Source organism: Phascolarctos cinereus, unplaced genomic scaffold, assembly GCF_003287225.1.
Source record: "Phascolarctos cinereus isolate Bilbo 61053 unplaced genomic scaffold, phaCin_HiC Scaffold_4;HRSCAF=312, whole genome shotgun sequence".
Taxonomy (NCBI): Eukaryota; Metazoa; Chordata; class Mammalia; order Diprotodontia; family Phascolarctidae; genus Phascolarctos; species Phascolarctos cinereus.
This window is the reverse complement of record NW_027555847.1, coordinates 298,773,392-298,794,975: the sequence shown is the minus strand read 5'-3', so window position 1 is coordinate 298,794,975 and position 21,584 is coordinate 298,773,392. Positions and strand designations below refer to the sequence as shown.

Genomic DNA, 21,584 nt, shown 5'->3' with positions numbered 1-21,584 from the left:
AATAAAAGATTGAGACTATTTAGCTAATCTGAATAGTTTAGTTATATATTTAACTTTAATATATTTTAAACATTTCCATTGGTTGTTGAGTTTTTCTGCATTTGATTTCTTGAAAATAAGCTGTTTCATTAGTAACATCTTATATTTATATAACATTTTATATAGCACTTTGCAGTTTATGAAATGCTTTCTCATTTAATTTTCACTGTAAGGATGGATAGAGATTGGATCTGTGATTTCAATGGCAATAAGGAAACTATCTCTATCAATGCAAGTTGTCACCTTCTCTGTAGCTTTTAGTCTTAGAGAGTTGTCTACAGCCCTGAGATGCCAAGTGCCCAAAGGGTCATGCAGTCATTATATAGAAGAGATGTACTCATCTCGCTATTTCCAAGGCCACCTCTCTCTCCATTATGCAATATGGTTATGTATATAAGAGAGGTATTATTATTATCTGTGACAAAACTGAATCTTTGTTAATCCCAAAGTCCCATGGCTAGAAAGTGACAAATTCAGACTTAATTCTAGTCTCCTGACTTTAGGCTCAGGATTCTTTATACCATATCCACTAACTCATTATAGATCTAGTCTTTAACATTTTTCAACTTGCTTGTTTTATATAATTCAGTAAATTCAATAAACATTATCATGCATCTTCTCTATGTAGGACATTGTGATAATTGTTGAGAAGCATACTACTTAAATAAGATATACTTCCTTCGTTTTAGACAAATGTAGTCACTGATTTACTTTTAGTCTTGTCCTTATGTCATGAAAACATCTTAGCATTATGTTTTTTATACCATAATTCATTTATATTTATTAAGTTCTTTTGTAGGTGTAGGGAAGGTGGTCCTGACCCATTATTTCATTGGTATTGGGACTCCAAATAAGGAAACTCCTTCTGTCAATTCAGGTGTGTAGCTAGGGTCACACAGCCAGTATGTGTCAGAGGCAGAGCTTGAAGGAAGGTCTTCCTTACTTGAAGTCTTCCTCAGTCGACTAGGTCTCTATTACCCGAATGAGCCTCTATTGAGTTCTTGGAGTGTGCAGTTCCCTGTACGTATTTTATAGATATTCAAGTGATAGTATGCTTCCCTAAAAGAGCGTTTGTTTACCATCACTTATGCTTCATTATTTATTCCACACCTGTGGAATAATGACTGAGTATGAATTGGATATGAAAATGAGATTGTTTCCTCATTGTCTATAATTCTCCTTATTACTTTTAGAGCCACAACTATCACCATTGAAGAAACCAACAGGACTGTTTATTTAAATGTGTCCCGGAGTAATGGGCTTAATTTAACTGTGAGTGTGGAGTGGGAGACAGTTTCTGAAACTGCCTTTGGCATGAGTAAGTTCAGTTCCTTATGAAAACAAACCTCAAAGCTCCCAAATGCCTGTAAATTTTTTTTTGCTTCAACTGTTTATCATTTTGTTAAAATTTGAGGAAAAAACAATTAATAAAGTAGCTTTAAATGTTTATTATACAAAATAATTTTTACTTTGGAGTTCTTCCTGTTGCTTTTCATAGTCTCGGGTTTCCAGGACTCATTTTCTTTTAGAAAGCATTGCAATAGCTTCATGACACTTAACTTTTGAGAATTCAACTATACACATGTAGACCAAAGAGGAGGAGAGGGAGGGACAGAGATTGAATGAGACAGAAGCAGAGAGGTAAAGAGGGAGGGAGGGAAATATGGAGGAAAGGACAGAGAGAATTATTTGTCTATTTTATGAGCAGTTGCCCCAGTTGAGTAATAAGTGGGAGACCTGAGTTTACTCTTGCCCCAGTGTGAACATTTTCCTGTGCAGGTTGGTTCTAGATATCTCCTTTTCATCACACTGTAAATCTTTTTATTCTGCTTGGTCTGGGAAAGCTAATGAAAGGAAAAGCCATAGAACTTCCTAGTTCTTTCTGCTCAGTTAGAAGTCCCCTGCTATGTTCCCTTTGAATTCCTTGTGCCCGCTGTTATCTCTGGGTGAAGCAGGAAGAAGATTATGTGTAAAATAATTACTCTTTTGGGTGAATCACTTTCAAAAATATTTTTCCTTCTAATTGTCAGTCTTCCAGATGGCCAACTTTTTACCTGTTTTTATTTTCTTCTTTTTGAATACCCTGTTTCTCTCCTTTTCTATGTGCTATTAAAAAAAATTTGCTTTCAATTGTTTCTAAAACAAGTATTTAATGTCCTTGAATTCTCAGATATAGAACAATGCCTTTTAAAGGAACCCTAGTACTTTACAATTGTTTAAAGATAATATGTTACACTCTGGATAGTTTTTAAGAGATTTTTAAGGATGATATTGCTTGTACATGATGTTCACCTTGTTTGCCGATTTTATACACTAAATACTAATGTAAGATATAACTCTATTTTATCTGGAGACTTTTAAATTTAAGAATCAGCTCTATTCTTTAATCATAGACATATTACCTTCTTGTCTGGCTAGGCAAGACCATTCAGCCTTTTTATGAAAAACAATGGCAGACTTCCAAAATGTCTAATTTTGTGTGAAGATGAAGACTTTACAAGTTAATTTTTAAGAAAGGGAAAGTGTTAAAGGCTTTTAAGAGTATGGATGCTTGATGAAGTACTTAGGCATAGTCAGCATAGCTACTGATCTACAAATAAAGTTTAGTTTCAACATTTATATGGTCTATTGCTTACTATCTCCTAACTGATGTGATTAGTATCTTTTCCATGGGCATCTCCAAAGGTGGAGGGTCCATAATGTGAAAATTTCCAACTTTTTTTTTACTCGATTTCATTAGAGAAGTCAAAATCTGATGGACATTTACTTTTAATTGTAAAATAAATATAATAATTGAGAAATATGAAAATTTCAAGTATCATTCAATATAGAGTTCTCTCTTGTACACTGTAGAATTTTTCTGGATAGATCAAGTTTTTACATGAAAACTCTGACTGTTAGGGCCAGTTAAAGAAGATAAGGCTCTTATGATGCCTGTTAGATATTGTTTTAGATTTTTTTTCAGTATGTTACAATAGTGAACTGAACAGACTGTTATGGGATGAACAGCATAGTCCTTATTTCCTGAAATAATACCTGAAACATGCTGCATAATGGTATGTGCCTTTTTAAGAAGTCTTTTAATTATTAATTTTCTTTCTTTTCTTTCTTCCTTTTTTGATTCAACAAGCATTTTTAATTACTTACTATGTTCAGGGCACTTCATATGACAAAAATGAAATAACCATAGCTTTATTAAATAAATAAATATATATATATACTGTATGCACACATGTATATGAAGTTACATCATACAGTCATTTAAGTTACTAAAATTCAACTGTATTCCCATGGCAGAGAATGCACACATACATATAGATTGTTTGGGTATTTTGTTTTGATTAATATTCCACATGTCATATTGATACATACAGATAATTTTAAAGATTTTTTCTTAGTTATTTATGTGTATAGTTGGATGATGGCAATTTTAGGGTATTTAGCATATCTTCATCAGTTTTTCATATGCAATTCACATGCAGTTATTCATTTGTAAGATTTTATGATGCAAACTTAGTGTTTCATGGGTTTTTTTTGGTTTATTATATGGAGGTATGAGGGTAGAATGCCCTGTCAAATAACTTCCTTAAAAGGACAACTTTTTAAAATGTTAGAATTTGAAATTAATTGTTAAGAATACTTTTAATTTAATTTTTTTGGCCTGGGCAAAATCTACAACTGAACTAATAGTAATCTCAGAAATATAGTCACTCATTGATCTCCAAATCCAAAAGTATCCTGTATAAAAATTAGGAAAGATTTTAAGATGCCAAAAGATTTTTCTAGTCATAAATATTTTTTTCCTCTGTTTCAGGGGGAATGAACAGTGTACTCTCTGTCTTTCAAAGTTTTGATCCAGCCTCTAGTTGGTGTTTCTTTGAATTAGGAGAATCAATATATGGTATAATGTTAAGAATATCCTCCCAACAATTTTCTTCTCTCTACCGATGGCAAGGAATTTTTATTCCAGTTGAGGTAAATCTTGATTCTTTTACTTTTAGATAAATTAGCCAACATGTATTTGTATAATTCTCACTATTTTTCTTATTGCTTACTTCTTAGGATATTAATATACAAAATCCTAAAAGCTGTGAGACATTTTATATCAATGGTTCCCCCTATATTGTGATCACTCATGGAGAAAAAGATGGAGAGAAACCCTCTAAGAACAGCATATATACTATCACATCTGAGTTCAAATTATTCCTGGTAAAAAAAATAATGTTTTTTCATATAACATTTCTTAAGAGAATGTATTTTTATAATTTTGTTGAAGTATTACACCATATATACTCTAACTTTAGTTGGAAAGAAATTTTCTCTTACAAGGTGTGTAACTTATGGCCCAGGACCCCCTAAGATAATGAGTGTCACAAATGCTAAGCTCTCCTAGTTCCTGTGTAAGTATGCAAGGTACATATGGGTAGAGAGGACAGGCTTGATATCACCCCTTAGAAGCTTCAAAGGCAGCATAGGAGTCCATAAATGACTATAGAAACACAAGGTTATTCAGAGGACTCACAATAGCCCATAAATAAGTATAAAACATGGAACATTCAGAATTGTTCCCTTTGGAAGGAACTGAATTTGGGCATGCCACAGGGACAACACATTGACTTTCTGGTGGATCCTTAGATTTCCCAATAGGTCCTACACAGTCCCTCAAAATTCATAGTTTTACCTATGGTTTGTCTCCCAGGAGGCAAACAGATTTTGGGAACTGCTAAACAAGCAACACCCTGATAGTCTAGTGAGTCATTCTATTTCACTTCCCCAGAGACTCATTATGGCCTTGTGATACTATGAGGTCTCAGACTCCTGCAGAAGGGAAACATCACATCGTTTGAAGCTCCTAGACAGCAATTTTCTTTTCCATCAAAATGGTCTTACTCATTGTAATAGTTAAAGTTGGCAGACTTCCAACTTTTGTTCCATCACAATGTGGCTTTAATTTTTCTGGCTCTTCTAGATACAGGAGCTGCATTGGTGATCTTTTTCCTAGAGAGATGCTGGTCAGGGACTCTCTCTCTCTCTTTCTCTCAGCTAGGCAATGGAGTTAAGTGGCTTACCCAGGTCACACAGCTAGTGAGTGTTGTGTCTGAGGACGAATTTGAATTAAGTTCTCCTGAATCCAGGGCCGGTGCTCTATCCACTGCGCCACCTAGCTGCCCCAAAAGAAAATCTCAAGCCTCATTCTTTTTTTTTTTTCTTTTTCTTTGGCAATTGGGGTTAAGTGACTTGTCCAGGGTCATATAGCTATTAAGTGCCAGGTGTCTGAGGCCAGATTTGAACTCAGGTCATCCGGACTCCAGGGCTGGAGCTCTATCCACTATGCCACCTAGCTGCCCCTCTCTCATTCTCTTTTAAAGGCTGTCTTCAGTCTTAAAGTTGGGTTTACTCTTGGGCCAGAGTTGCTCTGGAAATTACATTTTCTTTTTCTGGCTAACAGACTTGATTTGGTGATCATATTTCATAAGAAATTGAAATCTCCCTTCCAAAACACAGATTTGCTTTGTTGTAATGTAGTCTAGGGAAAAAGTTAAAAAAAAAAGGAAAAAAGAGCCGAACGGTGTGATTGTCTAACTTCTATAGGTTGTTTCAAAGGGTAGATCCTCTGACAGCAGTCCATTAGACACAAATATGTGTGTGTGTAAAATCATTCTGTACATACTTCTATTTATTAGAGTCCACATTCTCCTACAAGTGCACACTCTCCAGGGGATGGAGCTTACCTGACCCCAGACAAAGACTCACATCTTGTGAGCTCATCAAGGTGATTGGGAGAATTCATCAAATTGATCATGGGAATCCTCTCATTTCCTCCCCCTGCCTTCCTCTCCCCCCACCCCCTTAGCGATGTGTCTTTCTAATCAATTCTTCATATATTTCTTTAGTTAGATCACAGAATCATAGATCTGTAATCCAGGACAATACTTTTCATATCTTCCTTCAAATACCTATAAAAAACCAATGTAAATCTAGAACTCAAAATTCCCTAAGTTGTGTTACTTGAAAAATTAACAAGTAATGTTGATCATGGTTTTCATAACTCAGTTCTCTTTTCTTAATTTTAATTGTATTATTATGCCTTCCTTATAGGAACAGACAATTGTAGTTCCAGAAAGTAGTCAAGTGAAACATTTTACTTCAACCAATCAACATTATTTGATTGTTGCAAGTCAGAGGGATGATTCTGAATTGACTCAGGTTTGATCTTTTTCTATGTTTGAAAAGAAATGTAGATTTTTTTTTACCATAGCTTAGAGCTCAGAATTAATGCATAGTCATACTTAAATGGCAAATAAGAAAATGGAGCTTAGTCATTGATTTATTACAGACTGATTAAATGTTCTGTTTCTTTTATAAAATTAATTTATTGTTTTCCTGAAAAATGACTTGGTTGAATACCTGGGAAATTAAGTAGACTGGGTCACTGTTCATCTTAAGACAAGCACTGGCAGCCTTCCTTTCCCCAAAGACTACATGCACTGTCATTATTTAGATTATATTTGAGCCTGGATGACACCTTCTCAAAGACTGGGTATTTTCTTGCATCTTATTTTGTTTCCTATAATGGGCTATAATATTATATTACCAATTACTATTGGTCATAGTGAGATTTTTTCAGTGCCTTAATTCGCTTTTAAAAAAAATTCACATAAAAATAAGGTTACTGTGAACGCTAAGATTCTGTAAGTCTAACAATTTTAGGAATTGATTCAGTTCCAAATAGCCCACTAAACAAACAGGAAAAGAAGCAATTTTGCATCAGTACCCATCTGAGGCTCATTTTTTCTCCCTGCCTAAGAGGTTTATTTCCTCTCATTTTTGAAAAAAAAAAGTGTGTTTGGCTTATGAAATTGTTCTTGAGCTTCAGGTGAAATAAAAGGAGCCCTCATAGAAGCACTATTTGATATATTATGTTATCAAAAACTCTAAGATCCCAGTATAAGCTGACTTTGCTTTTGAACATCTCCTACAGGTCTTCAGATGGGTTAGTGGAAGCTTCGTGCCGCATCAAAAACTTTCCGTTCATGGAGTTGTGAGCATGACTTTGTTTTCCAGAGGAGGGACCGTGTTCCTAGCTATCTCCCCATCTGAACCTGGACTAAATTCCATTTTGTTCAGATGGTCAGGCAATGAGTTTAGTCACTTTCAAGAAGTGTCCATCGTTGGAACAGTGCATGTGGAGGCTTTGACTTCAGGAGATGACATCTATGTAATTTTTGCCAAAGGAATATTTCTAGGTAATAAAATACAGGCTTGGCAGATGCACGTATAGATATTATTGAAGTCATCTAGTATTCATATGGTACTTTATATGAGAAAATTGCTTGACAATAATTTTTTAGTTAATCCATAAAAATATTTCTATGAGATAGATGGATGACATGTGGTGTTATGGATGAAGATAGAAATAGACACAGAACTATATGACTTAAGCTGTGTCATAGTGTGAAGTAATAAAAGAATTGGAAACACATTTTTAAAGTTTTTTTGTCCATTATTAGGTTTTTGAGCCACTAGTGTGTCCTTGGGTAGAACTGAAAATAAACTTGACCTTGGTAGTTTTATACTGATGATACTTATCACGATAAAATCTTAGATATGTAACCCTAAGCAACTTCTGATGCATCTAAATTGCGCTATGGTTAATAGGTGTCAGTGATATAGAATGTCTAGGGACTTCAAGTAGTAAAGTTGTTTTTGAAATTTTCTCTGCATTTGAAAGATGATTCTTCCAGTTTATACTATACTTTCAAAGGGAAAAATCAACTATTCCTTTAACACAGTCAAACGTTGTTTTACCTCTGTGTTCCTGTTTACCATCTATTAATTTTAAGTGGTTAACCATATATGCAATTTTCTACAGTGTAAAAGAAAGGATGATCTACTTCCACTTTAATTATATTTTCTTTCCAAAATTTAACATTCCTTTATTATGTGTTTTCCAGGGTAATCTTATTATTTGTTCTCTAATTTTTGCCTCAGACTACTTTTATTCTTTTCTTGTAGGAGACAGGAGTTCAACTGACATTTTCATTTGGGAGACAGGGCAATCTTCTTTACGATATTTTCAATCCTTAGATTTTGGTGCTGTAAACAGGATCCACTCCTTCACACCTACCTCAGGGATAGGTATGGATTAATGTTTGTGGACTTATTCTAATTGTAACCAGTACTTTCAGATAATAATAATAAACTTAGTTTTAATTACAGTAAGTTTTAATTCATTTCTATAGGTACAGCATTGTGAGAATAAAGATATCCAAATTAGATTTAATAGGCTACAGAGTAATTGACATGGACTTTAATTGGGATTTTTGATTAAAAACTATTCCTGCCCTTCCTAGGATTGGAGAATCCTTATACTTAATGGAACACCAACTTTAGTTTTTAGTCTTCTCTTTAGGTTCACATGTACCATCTTGAAATGCAATAAAAAGAATTAAACAAATGGAAAAAGTTGTTAAAGGGAAAAGTCAGAGATGTAACATAGATGTAGAACTGGAAGGAATCTTCAAGGTCTTCTAATTCAACCCTGAGGAAATTAAAGCCCAGAGGGCCTTAAGATGACATCGACAGAAATAGCAGGGCCAGAAATTGAATCCCAACTCTCTAACTTTAAAGTTAAAGCTGTTTTTCATGTCTCTAGCTTTGAGATACTGAGGCATGACATTACTTGACCTTTATGTATTGTGAAATTATAAGAGAGGTAGAAAATTGATGCTTCTAATCTCTGGTAAGTATAGAATTAGAAAAAAATGTTTATTTACAATCTGATGCCTTTAGTTTGGATCTTATAAGCCAGTCTATTGTGAGGCTCCCCCAGAAATCCATCCTTTGTTCTCTTCTTTATCCCTCACAAATTTGGAACTAGGCAATTTCATCTTTACCATGGCTTCAGATACCTCCTATGTCAATAGAGCAACAGACATTTATTAAATTTCTTCCATGTGTAATTCACCATTCTAGCAGCTGATGCTACAAAGAGGTCCCTGTGACTAGAATCTGGTTTGAGAAACAACATTTATATTAAAAAATATAATTTAAAAAATGGAATATAGTAACAATTAGAGTAGCAAGAAGAAATAACTTTTTAAATCTATGGGTAAAAGAAGAATTCAAACAAGGAATAGTTAGGATCACAGAAGATAAAATGGACTGCTCTAATTATGTAAGATCGAAAAGTATTTACACAAATAAAATTAATATAATCCTAAAATTAGGATGGGAACAGGTAACTGGGGAAATAGCTTTGCAGCAAGTTTCTCTGATAGACGTTTAATTTAAAAGATTTGTAAGGAGCTGATTCAAATTTTTAAGACTAAGAGTCATTCCCCAATTTATAAATGGTTAAAGAATATGAATAGTCAGTTTTCAAAGGAATTCAAGCTATCAATAATTATATGGAAAATGCTTCAAATCATTAATAATTAGATAAATGCAAATCAAAACAATTTTGAGGTTCTACCTCACACCCAATAGGTTGGCAAAATGCCAAAGGAAGAATATGAGAGATATTGGGGTGGGTTGGAAACAGACATGTTGATGTATTGTTGGTGGAGATGAGAAGTGGTCCAACCATTCTGGTAAGCAATTTGGAACTATGCCCCAAAGTCTCATCAAGCTGTGTATATCCTTTCATCCAGTAAAACTTATAGGTCAATACCCAAAAGAAATCAAAAGAAGAAGAAAAGGACTATATGTACAAAAATAATTTATAGCTGCTCTTTTCATAGTAATCCCAAACTGGAAACTAGGGGAGTACTCACCTGTTGAAGAATGGTTAAATAAATAATGTTATATGAATGTAATAAATATTATTGTGCCACTTAAATGATAAATTGGATATTTTCAGAGGAAACTGGAAAGACTTCTTTAAACTAATGAGGATAATTTATATGATGACAAGAACTATATAATGAAAAACAATTTTGAAGGACTTTGGAAACTTGATCCATGAAATAATGAACCATGATTCCAGTTGTCCTAAAATAAAACTTACTACTCATCTCCTTCCAGAGAGATGACTTAAAGTATGGAATGAAACATACATTTTGGGGTATGATCAGGCTGGTCATTTATTTTGCTAGAGTTTGTTATTGGGGTTTATTTAATTTAATTTAATTTTTCAGTTTATTGCAAGAAGGGAAGGGAAAGTCTGGGACAGATAATAAATGCATGTAAAATGAATAAAATACAGAAGTTATGATAATTTGCCAAATGAATAGCAGAGATGAAATGCTAAGAAGACTTAAATAGACCAGTTGAGCAGGAACTGAGGGTTTGTGAAAAGTTACTACAGGAAATGAGAGGCAGTGTTGTGTAGTGGATAGAGAACTAGTGATCTTGCAGTCAGGAAGGTCTGGGTTCAAGTCTTGCATCTGATATATACTTGTTATGTAACTGGACAAGTTGTTGTCCAGTGTTATACATGGTACAACCTTTTAGTGCCCCTGCCAGTGCCCTAAGGCTCAAAGTTCAGCACTGGTAGACTACATTACCTCATTGGGAGTTTGCCATACAGCAAATCACAGTTCTGCTATTGTGGCTATGGATTTACAGGGAGTGGGGTGGAATGGAGTGTGAAGTGTAAGAAGACTGGAAAGGGGAGAGGAGAGGTTATTGAATGCCAGAGAGAGGATTTTATATTTGATATTGGAGGTGATGGGGGGCCAATTGAGATTATTGAGTCGGGGGAGGTGACATGGACAGACCTGTGATTTAGGAAACATTTCAAATGGACAGTGGTCATATAGTCATACACAGTACTGTCATTTTTTCATAGCATTTTTAAAGGTCACTCATTCCTTTTGTCATTTTTCTTTTTTCTTTTCCTTAACTCCTTACAGTCCACATACTCCTTGTTGGTAAAGTTGAATCTGCTCTGTATTGCTGGAATTCAGAGTTAAATCAGTTCGCTTTTGTTTTGGGAGCACCTTCTGCTAATGATGCAGTTTCTGTTACTGTGAGGTCACTGAATTCAAGCAAAAACCTCGTTGTTTTAGCAGGAGTCCATCATTCACAGATGTATGAGTTGTCTTATATCTCAGACCAATCTGATTTTATTCCCAGGTAGGTTTCATATTTTATACTGAGCATCTTAATATACTTTATATTCTACATTCTATATTTTTGATAAGTACCATTTTGGTGGGTATCACAGGATAGACAGCTGGCCTTGGGGTCAGAAGGAACTAGGTCTAAGTCCTGACTTTGACACATCCTGGTTGCATGACTTTGTGCAAGTCATGTAACCTCTTAGTGCTACCAGATAGTTCTCCAGAACTATGGCTTATGGAGCATGTGCTGCTCTGCATTAGTTTAGACTCTTTCCTCTTTTGGAGCTCACATATCTGGGACCAAAATTTCTTTGGTGACTTAAAATTTAAATGCATAGGAATCAAGAGATAGCATATTGATATACCCCAAATATATCCCTATGGTCCCTATACTATATTTAGCCAAAAATATCATCAATTTGAACATTTTTATTTTGAGGAAGTACTTTTGTTTTTCCAATTGTTGACATTTATTAGCATTTTGAGATTTTTATAACCAATCTGTCCTGTTTGTTCCTTATTTTTTGTACTCATTTTACATATATATGTATGCATACATATATATGTATATATACACATATATGTATGTATGCGTGTGTGTGTGTGTGTGTGTTTGTATATATATGTTTCTCATGCCAGCTCAGGTGAATTGATATTCACACCTGGAACCAAGGAAGCTATAATTACAGTCAATATTCTTGATGACATAATACCAGAGGAAGAAGAATCTTTCAGAGTTCAGCTTAAAAATGCCAAAGGCGGGGCACAGATTGGCATTAATAATTATGTGAAAATAGTTATTCCATCTAACGATGATGCCTATGGAGTCATTGCATTTGCTCAGGTACTAGTATAAAAATCCTGTTCTTAGAAGTTGGGATAATTTATTGCATTTCTACAGCATTTTTGCACATTCAGGAATATTTTATATACCTCTTTTTAGTTATGTGAATTCTGTGGATGGAATCAGAAAAGTAACATCCCATAGCTAGATTCCCATGTGTTTGAATTCATGCTCTTCAAATTTATTATTATGTAAAATATGGTAATTGGTTCCAGCCCAACGGATATATAAGCAGTGCAGATTCAAATAATGTGACCAATTCATGGAGGTTCTTTATTTGCCGTTATGGAGGAACTTTGGGTGCTCACCTCATACTTCTAGACCTAAAATCTTTTCAGGGATCATTGAGGTAGGAGTAGGAGTAGTTGATCATAGCCCAGGATGCCTTTGAGAAACAAGGCAATTTCAGGGATTTGCATTTGAGAGTCAATATTCCTCTCCAGCCAGTATACTCAGATAGGTCCTGAGCCTCTAAGTCCTGATATCAACTCTCAATTCTTGGTGCTACAGACAGGCAGAAGACAATTACATTGTGTTGTATCAGCAATTTTGCTTTGTTAAGAAACAAAAAACCATGGAAAGGCTAGAAGCGTTTCCAATAAGGTCAGGGGTGAAACAAGGATGTCCATTTCAATATTGTCCTGGAAATGTTAGCTTTAGCAATAAGAGAAAAAAAAGAAATTGAAGACATTAGAATAGGCAAAGAAGAAACAAAGCTATCACTCTTTGCAGATGACATGATGATGTACTTAGAGAATCCTAGAGAATCAAATAAAAAACTACTTGAAATAATAAACAACTTTAGCAAAGTTGCAGGCTATAAAATAAACCCACATAAATCATCAGCATTTCTATATATTACCAACATAGCCCAACAGCAAGAGATAGAAAGAAAAATCCCATTTAAACTTGCTGTAGACATTATAAAATATTTAGGAGTCTACCTCCCAAAACAAACCCAGGGACTCTATGAACACAATTGCAAAACACTTTTCACACAAATAAAATCAGATCTAAATAATTGGAAAAACATCAGTTGCTCATGGGTAGGCCGAGCTAATATAATAAAAATGACAATCCTACCTAAGCTAATTTACTTATTCAGTGCCATGCCAATCAAACTACCAAAAAATTATTTTATAGAGTTAGAAAAAATAATAACAAGATTCATTTGGAAAAACAAAAGGTCCAGAATATCAAAGGAACTAATGAAAAGAAATGCAGGGGAAGGTGGCCTAGCAATTCCAGATCTTAAATTGTATTATAAAGCAGCAATCATCAAAACTGCTTGGTACTGGCTAAGAAATAGGCAGGTGGATCAGTGGAATAGGTTACATATGCAAGACACAGTAGTCAATGACTATAGTAATGTATTATTTGATAAACACAAAGACCCCAGCTTCCAGGATAAGAACCCACTCTTTGAAAAAAACTGCTGGGAAAACTGGAAAACAGTATGGCACAAACTAGGCATAGACCCAAATCTCACACCACATACCAAAATAAAGTCAAAATGGGTTCATGACTTAGATATAAAGGCTGATACCATAAGTAAACTGGGAGAACAAGGAATAGTTTATCTATCAGATCTATGGAGAACAGAAGAATTCATGACCAAACAGGAGGTAGAGAACATTATGAAAAGCAAAATGGATAATTTTGATTACGTTAAATTGAAAAGTTTTTTGCACAAACAAAGCCAATGCAACTAAGATTAGAATGAAGGTAGAAAATTGGGAAAGAATTTTTACAACCAATCTCTCTGATAAAGGCCTCATTTCTAAAATATAGAGAATTAAGACAAATTTATAAGAACACAAGCCATTCCCCAATTGATAAATGGTCAAAGGATATGAACAGACAGTTCTCAGATGAAGAAATGAAAGCCATCTATAGTCATATGAAAAAATGCTCTAAATCGTTATTGATTAGAGAAATGCAAACCAAAACAACTCTGAGGTACCACATCACACCTATCAGATTGGCCAACATGACAAAACAGGAAAATGATAAATGTTGGAGAAGATGTGGGAAAATTGGAACACTAATACATTGTTGGTGGAGTGGTGAAATGATCAACCATTTTGGAGAACAATTTGGAACTATGCCCAAAGGGCTACAAAAATGTGCATACCCTTTGATCCAGCAATAGCACTTCTAGGGCTATATCCCAAAGAGATCAAACAAATGGGAAAAGGACCCACATGTACAAAAATATTCATAGCAGCTCTTTTTGTGGTGGCAAAGAATTGGAAATTGAGAGGATGCCCATCAATTGGGGAATGGCTGAACAAATTGTGGTATATGAATATAATGAAATACTCTTGTCCTATAAGAAATAATGAGCAGGCAGACTTCAGAAAAACCTGGAAAGACTTATATGGTCTGATGCTGAGTGAAGTGAGCAGAACCAAGAGGACTTTGTACACAATAACAGCCACGTTATGTGATGACTAATATTGTTAAACTGAACCCTTCTCAGCATTACAAGGATCTAAGACATCTCCAGAGGCCTCGAGATGGAAAATGCTATCCACAATCAAAGAAAGAACTATGGAAGTCGAATCGCTATCACTTATTTTTACCTTCTGTTGAGTTTTGTTTCATCTTTCTGATGGTTCCTCCTATTGGTTTTAATTTTTACTTACAACTTCACTAATGTGAAAATATGTTTAATAGGAATGTAAATGTATAGCCTATATCATATTGTGTGCCATCTTGGGGAGGTGGGGGAGGAAGGGGGAGAAAAATTTTCAACTCAAAAGCATATGGAAGTGATTGTTGATAAATCAAAATAAATTAATAAAATTTTTAAAAAAAGAAACAAAAAAACTAAATTTACTCTGTTGATACTCATATTTTTAAAGAGGTATATAGATATACTTTGTGATGGGCTGTCCAGTTTTCATTTACCTTGGACTGCTTTGGGTGTGCCTAAAGTGAGTAATGAAATCATTGATATCATGTAAGAGGTCTGATGAATGTATATTTTTTACTTAATTCATTTTGTTTACAAATTACTAGTATTTTTAAAAAATACTGATGATCTTATCAAAAGCATTGCCTTTTGTTGTGATTCTAGTGTACTGAACACCCAAGTGGTATCATTTATTCTCTCATCTTAGGCTGATCCCTGAGATTTTCCATGGGGATATTGTTTGCTTTCTCATTGTACTTTCCCCAGACCAAGGATTCTTAATATTTTTGTTTTGACCTCTTTTCAGAATATTTTCATTTGCATAAAATAAAATACATAGTAATACAGAGGAAGTCAGTTATATTGAAAGCATCAAAATAGTAAAAAAAAAAAGTTTAGAGATACCACATTAGGACCCTCTGGAATACAGTGCTAATGAGGCACATATAATAGTAGGTTCCATCTCTATGTTAGGCAACTTTCTAATAAGTTAGTTTTTAGAAAAATCATGTTCTGTGGCTGCAGATGGCACCCCAAAATCTCACCAGTTTTCTTATAAATGCTTAGTATCCACTGATAATGAGGAGGCTGCATAATAGAGAGTAAAACATAAATTTCAATTCAACGAACACCTAGTGGTCTTGCTCTGTGAAAAGCACTGTTAGTTACTGGAGATAGAGTTAAAGAAACAACCAAAAAACACAAACAACCCTTTCTTCTCCTTAGGACCTTATAGCTGTCCTAGGGGAAAAAAAAACAAAACAACAAAATCAGCCTCAAAGTATGTTTTGTTGACTATGAATCTGTATCATCTTTGTATGTGAAGGAAAGTGTGTTACTTGTTGGTCACTTAGGTATTCTAGGTTCTCTTTAATAAACTCTTGTTAGTTTCTTATTTCCAAATATTCAGGAGACTTAAGCTAACTCTCTGTAATGGATCTGACTTTATTTTAAATCTGCTAATTGGAATTAGTTAATGAAGGCCTCATGGAATCTGGACAATCTGGCAACAGCACATTTGATTAAGGAAAGTAACTAATGAGAGTTGCACATGTGTTTTCTGGTTTCATCAAATCCTCATTGACTAACCTCATTAATTGAATGCACAGAGTCAGGGAAGCAAGGCTTTCTAAGAGCTATGTGGTCCCTTGTGAATAAATGATGTGCACATTTTAGAAATGGTGACAGTTTCTCAGGGAATGTTTGATTGCTTTGGGCATGATTTTATTGCTATCAAACATCTGTAACATGATATTAAAATGTTGTATAAAATATAGCTAGATATGATCCTTTTTCAAGGATTTAGCATTTTAAATAGAGTTGGAATATAATGTTACCAGAAGATGATGAGGTGAGCCTGCCCTGAAAAACTGTGTGTTCTGTATTACATCTCCCTTCAATGATTTTGGAGGGAAGAAGTGCAAGCATTTGAGAAGAGATGTTTACAGGTATCAAGCAAGGCACATTAAGAATGTACAGAGTTGAAAATGGGAATGGAATTAGAGAAAGCGCCTAGAGAGTATGATTGTGAACATGAAGAAAATGAGAAAGCTACCAAGAGAGAAAGACTGCTGGTAGGGAAAATGAAATTAAAGTCTTATAAACAAAACATAAAACATCTGAAATTGACAGAGAAGGGAAGGAAAATCAGCAGGATTTCTTTAATTTTGGTTCTAAAGGTTACAGAAAAAAAGAGAATGGGAACTTCCATCAATGGGATTCATAGAACTAGAATGTGAGTTATTTTGGTTATTATTCATTATTCAGTTGAAGCCCATTATGGGCAGGAAGGAAACAAATAAACATTAAATTCCTACTGTGTGCAAGGAACTGTATTAAGTGCTTTACAAATATTGTGTCACTTGATCCTCACAAAAAACTGCATATATAATCTCATCTTCTATAGGAAACCTTTCTCAACAACTGTTAATTTTGTTACCTTCCCTCTTTTAACTTATATTTTCTATTTTTCTTGCATATAGCTTATGTGTACATATGTGTTTACTTGTTGTCTCCTCCATTAGATTGTGAGTTCCTTGAGCACAGGACCACTCCTTATATCCTCAGCCCTTCACACAGTTCCTGGCATATAATAGGTGATTTATAAATGTTTATTGACTGACTAACTGATGGCAAACCTGGGAAGTAGATGCTGTTAGCATCCTTATAATATAATTGAGGAAAATGAGGCAGACAGAGGCTTAGTGACTTACCCAGAGTCACACAGCTAGTAAGTTCTAAGGCTTGATTTGAACTTGAGTCTCCATGACTCTAGGCCCAGCATTCTATTCATTGTACTACTTAGCTGTTACTTATAGAAGAGGACACTAAAACCCAGAGAATTTTAGTGGACTAGAATCCACATCTAACTCTTTCAAACTGGTGCTTTGTCCCACTATAGATAGTATCATTTTATATATTATACCTTATACTTGTAATTTTGTGAAAGTCTAATAATATTAAATAATAATAATTCTGCCTAGACAGTTTCAAATGACTAATATGTTTGTTATTGTTCTGCATTTTCAGAATTCTTTATATAAACAAGTGGAAGAAATGGAACAGGATAACTTGATAACCTTGAATGTTGAACGTTTAAAAGGAACATATGGTCGGATAACAGTAGAATGGGTAGCTACTGGAAGTGTTAGTGACATATTTCCCACATCAGGGGTGGTATGTAATTTATGAAATTATAATGAAATTCTCATATGATGATGATTGGTATTGTGAGATGCTAAACACCTTCTATTAGACTTTTGCTGTATGCTTTTTGGAGTGTGACTCTAATGTCAATCACTGAAACATGGAATTCAGCATGAAGTCAGACTTTCTTAGATGAAGGGGGCCTACTCGTTGAAGGGTCCAGGGGAGCAGCTCAGATTTGAATATAGTACAGTTCCTGGGATCTTTTCTGAAATATATTGTAGACTAACAATAAAGGTCGTTGGCAAGTTGAGACAACCTAATCAATCAATGAAAGAGAATTTTTAAAAATAGAGTTTTATTCATGTCAAAGGGAAATAGTGATGTGGATAAGTTGGCAAAGATAGTTTGGAACCAACTTGTGGAAGCCATTAAGTAACACTCAGAAGGGTTTGTATTTTATTCATGAGGCAATAAGGAGCCACTGGTTCCAATGTTGAAAATAAGCTGTCAAAGGGCAGGAATTATTTCATTTTTGTATATGTTTCCCACGTGCCTAACATGTGGGATACATACATAAATAAGTGACTTAAGTATGTCATTTATTAGGAGTTTAAAAAGTAAAAATAAACAATGAAAAAAAATTCTGCCCTCAAGGAGGTTACATTCAACTCTAGAACCCTGTCACCTACTCAGAAATCATTAGTGGCTCCTTGTTGTCTTATGAATAAAATACAGATTCTTCTGAGTGTCACTAAATATCTTCCACAATTTGGTTCCAACCTTCCTTGGTCTAATTATTTTACATTATTCCCTCCCTTTCCTGTACTCAAACCAGTTTCCTGTTCTAACCAAATTGAGCAACTCTCTGTTCCCTGTTCTTGATGATCCATCTCCTGTTTCTGTGACTTCAGAGGAGTCATTCCCCATGCTTAGAATGCATGTATCCCTTGCATCCACCACAAGACTCCTCCTCCAAGACTCAGTTCAGATTCCATGAAGTCTTCTCAGATACCCTCCATGTGTTAGTGTTCTCTCCCTCCCCAAATTATCTTTTATTGATTTATCTTGTGTTTACTTATCTTACAAATACATATGTATATGCTAGTAGAATATTAAGTCCTTGACAGAGACCTAAGTGGATTGTGCATAGCTGGCCTTTAATAAATGTGTGTGGATGAAATGAAATCAGTAACCTGTAGAGGAATGGGTGAGTTAACTACATGGATTAACCTGAAATACATCATAAAATGTTAGTGCTGGAAGTGATGTCAGAGGTAATTTATCCCAACCCCCTAAATTTAGGAGGTGAAGAAACAGAGAAGCCAAGTACCTTGCCCAAGGCTACATAGCAAGATAATGGGAGAACTGGGTTACTCGTATTTCCTGACCCTTCCTACTTTGCTATGCTATGCTTATTCAAGAGATATAAATATCAGTGCAGTTTTTTTTAATGTAAGTTATTTAAATATAATGCCTAGACTCTTTTTTTTATCCTGACTTTGAGGTAGTTCAATAATTCTTAAGTTACCTTAAATAATCTTTCCTTTTCCTCCAATTATGTGTGAAAGCAAGTTTTAATATTTTAAAAGAATTTTTGAGTTTTATATTCTATCCCTCTTTCCCTTCCTTACTCTTTCTCCTCCCTGAGATGGTGAGCAATCTGATAAACATTTGTGATGTAAAACATTTCCATATTAATCATTTTGTACAAGAAGTCACAATTTAAAAAAAAAAAGAAAGAAAAAAGTGAAAAATAGCATGCTTCATCCTGTACTCCAATGATCAGTTCTTTCTCTGGACATGGACAGTATACTTCATCAGAAGTCTTCTAGGATTGTCTTGGATCATTATATTGCTGAGAATAGCTAACCAATTCACATTTCTTCATCACAAGTATCCCATGAAAGAGCTCAGGTCATCATTCATTCTGAACCACTACAGCTTAGTTAGGAACAGTTTAAGGTCAGGACTGCCAATACTCAAACAGAGATCCTAGATTCAGAATTGGAAAGGACCTTAGAGGGTATCTAGTTTAACCCCATCATTTTACATATGAGGAAATTAAAACCCAGAGGGGCTAAGTGACTTGCCTGTATCAAGCAAGGAAATAATCAGAAGATAGAAAGGTCAGGTTGTGATTCTGGGATGGACACAGGAAGATAAACTATCTGGAGTAAATAATAACAATAATAATAATTGTTATTATTATCATTTTTAATGGCTAATATTTATATAGCTCTTAATCTGTGCCAAGCACTATGTTAAGCACTTTACAAATATCTCATTTGATCCTCACAACAACCCTGGGAGGTAGGTGTTATTATGATTCTCATTTTATGGTTGAGGAAAATGAGGCAAAGAGAAGTTTGGGTGAAAGGGAAGCAAAAATGTCAGCCTGTGTGGCCTGCCTTCCCACTCACCTTCTGGGTCCTGATAAATAGGGCGACTTTGTAAAGTTTTCTGACATCTAACGCAGTCACATTTCAATGATTCTTATAACAAGAGCTCCAGTGTAATTAGCAAGGGCTATAATATATTCACATCTATGTTGATATGCCACGTTAATGTTCTGTTGTGATGCAATGTTCACGATACACAAAACTCTGGTAACAGTTTAATATGTTAGTGTTTTTTTAAAACTACGTGAACTTGATTTCATTTATTTTTATTTTAATTCCACAATATTGTTAGTTCCTGAAAAGTATTCTAGATCTAGACTATAAATTGTTTTCCATTTTGATATTAAAACTCTCTCTTGGCTCAGTCACTAAATGCATATTGAGTTTGTGGATTATCCAGCAAGCTGATTCTCTTCCTCATCCCTTTTGCTTATTTCACTGCTAAATAACACATCCAATGGGAATGTGCACAAGGGAAATAAAGAGAAATGAGTAACAATTCTGGCAAAAGGTTTTGCGGGGAAATGGTTGAAGCTATTAGGCTGCAATGACATTTTTGGATAATTTGTGGGTGTTATTTATTTATGATTTCCCTGTCCTGCATTACCATTAACAAATAAGGCTGTAATTTGGGACCTGTATTCCCAAGAAGAGTATTTACTTTAATAAAAGACATAAAGCAGCATATGGCATTTTGACTCAGTATAGTTTACTGTCTTAAGTGTTAGAAATGGATTTCTGTTCCTAACCAGGTTTTCCTCTAACTTTCAGTAAAAAGAGAATCTGAATAGTTTCTGAAATTACATTCTGCTTCATTGTATGCATAATTACTGTGATATGTGGCCAGTGAGAGATTTCAATAAAGCATTCTTATTGGTGTTCCTATTGAATGGTATGAATAATATCTCAGTAGAATCAATTGTAGTAACAGTATCAATGACATACCTTTCTCTAAATTTTTAGATTTCATTTTCTGAAGGCCAGGCACTGTTGACCATCACCCTGTCAGTTCTTGCTGATGACATCCCAGAATTATCTGAGGTTATTGTTATAACATTAATCCATGTCACCACAGAAGGGATTCAAGACCCTATAAGAGGAGCTACCATTGATCCCAGAAGGAACAAGGCTGTAATAACTACCCTCCCAAATGACTGTCCATATGGTGTGGTTGGCTGGCATGCTGATTCTCTCTTTGTTACAGTATCAGAGCCTGAAGGTGAATCTTATAAACCTGGCAGTATTTTAAATAAGAAGCATTGTTATGGTAATTTAATTCAGCACACTTTATGTAATGTAATTCCTGTTCCCATTTTATGTGTTTTTTTCTGTTTGATACCCTATATCAGTTTAATATTACTTTCATTAGTCAACGTATTTTAATGTCCACTTAATTCACTGGTCATGTTAGTAGTACTGCTCAATTAAATAAGTTGACTGCAGAGAGAAATGGTAAATGTTCTAGCTGACAGTTTTTTAAAAAATTAGTTTTTGAGAGAGACAATTTGAATTCTTAATCTGATCCTCTTTCTCTCCTTCTCCTCCCCCTAACATTCTACTTTTTTTTTTTTTTGCTTTTTAGGGAGGTAATTGGGGTTAAGTGACTTGTTCAGGGTCGCACAGCTAGTAAGTGTCAAGTGTCTGAGGCGGAATTTGAATTCAGGTCCTCC

At 34.6% G+C, this 21,584-nt stretch overlaps 1 protein-coding gene across 1 annotated transcript in view; it reads left to right on the top strand.

The window, feature by feature from the left end:
- The window catches only part of ADGRV1 (adhesion G protein-coupled receptor V1), a 712,618-nt gene that overhangs the window by 177,231 nt on the left and 513,803 nt on the right, over positions 1 to 21,584 (top strand). The window contains 10 exon segments of the mRNA XM_078151750.1: positions 1,233 to 1,357; positions 3,854 to 4,014; positions 4,102 to 4,248; positions 6,139 to 6,246; positions 7,022 to 7,286; positions 8,056 to 8,178; positions 10,896 to 11,118; positions 11,745 to 11,949; positions 17,396 to 17,542; positions 20,878 to 21,133. Of these exon segments, the coding sequence (XP_078007876.1) occupies positions 1,233 to 1,357; positions 3,854 to 4,014; positions 4,102 to 4,248; positions 6,139 to 6,246; positions 7,022 to 7,286; positions 8,056 to 8,178; positions 10,896 to 11,118; positions 11,745 to 11,949; positions 17,396 to 17,542; positions 20,878 to 21,133 (1,760 nt within the window).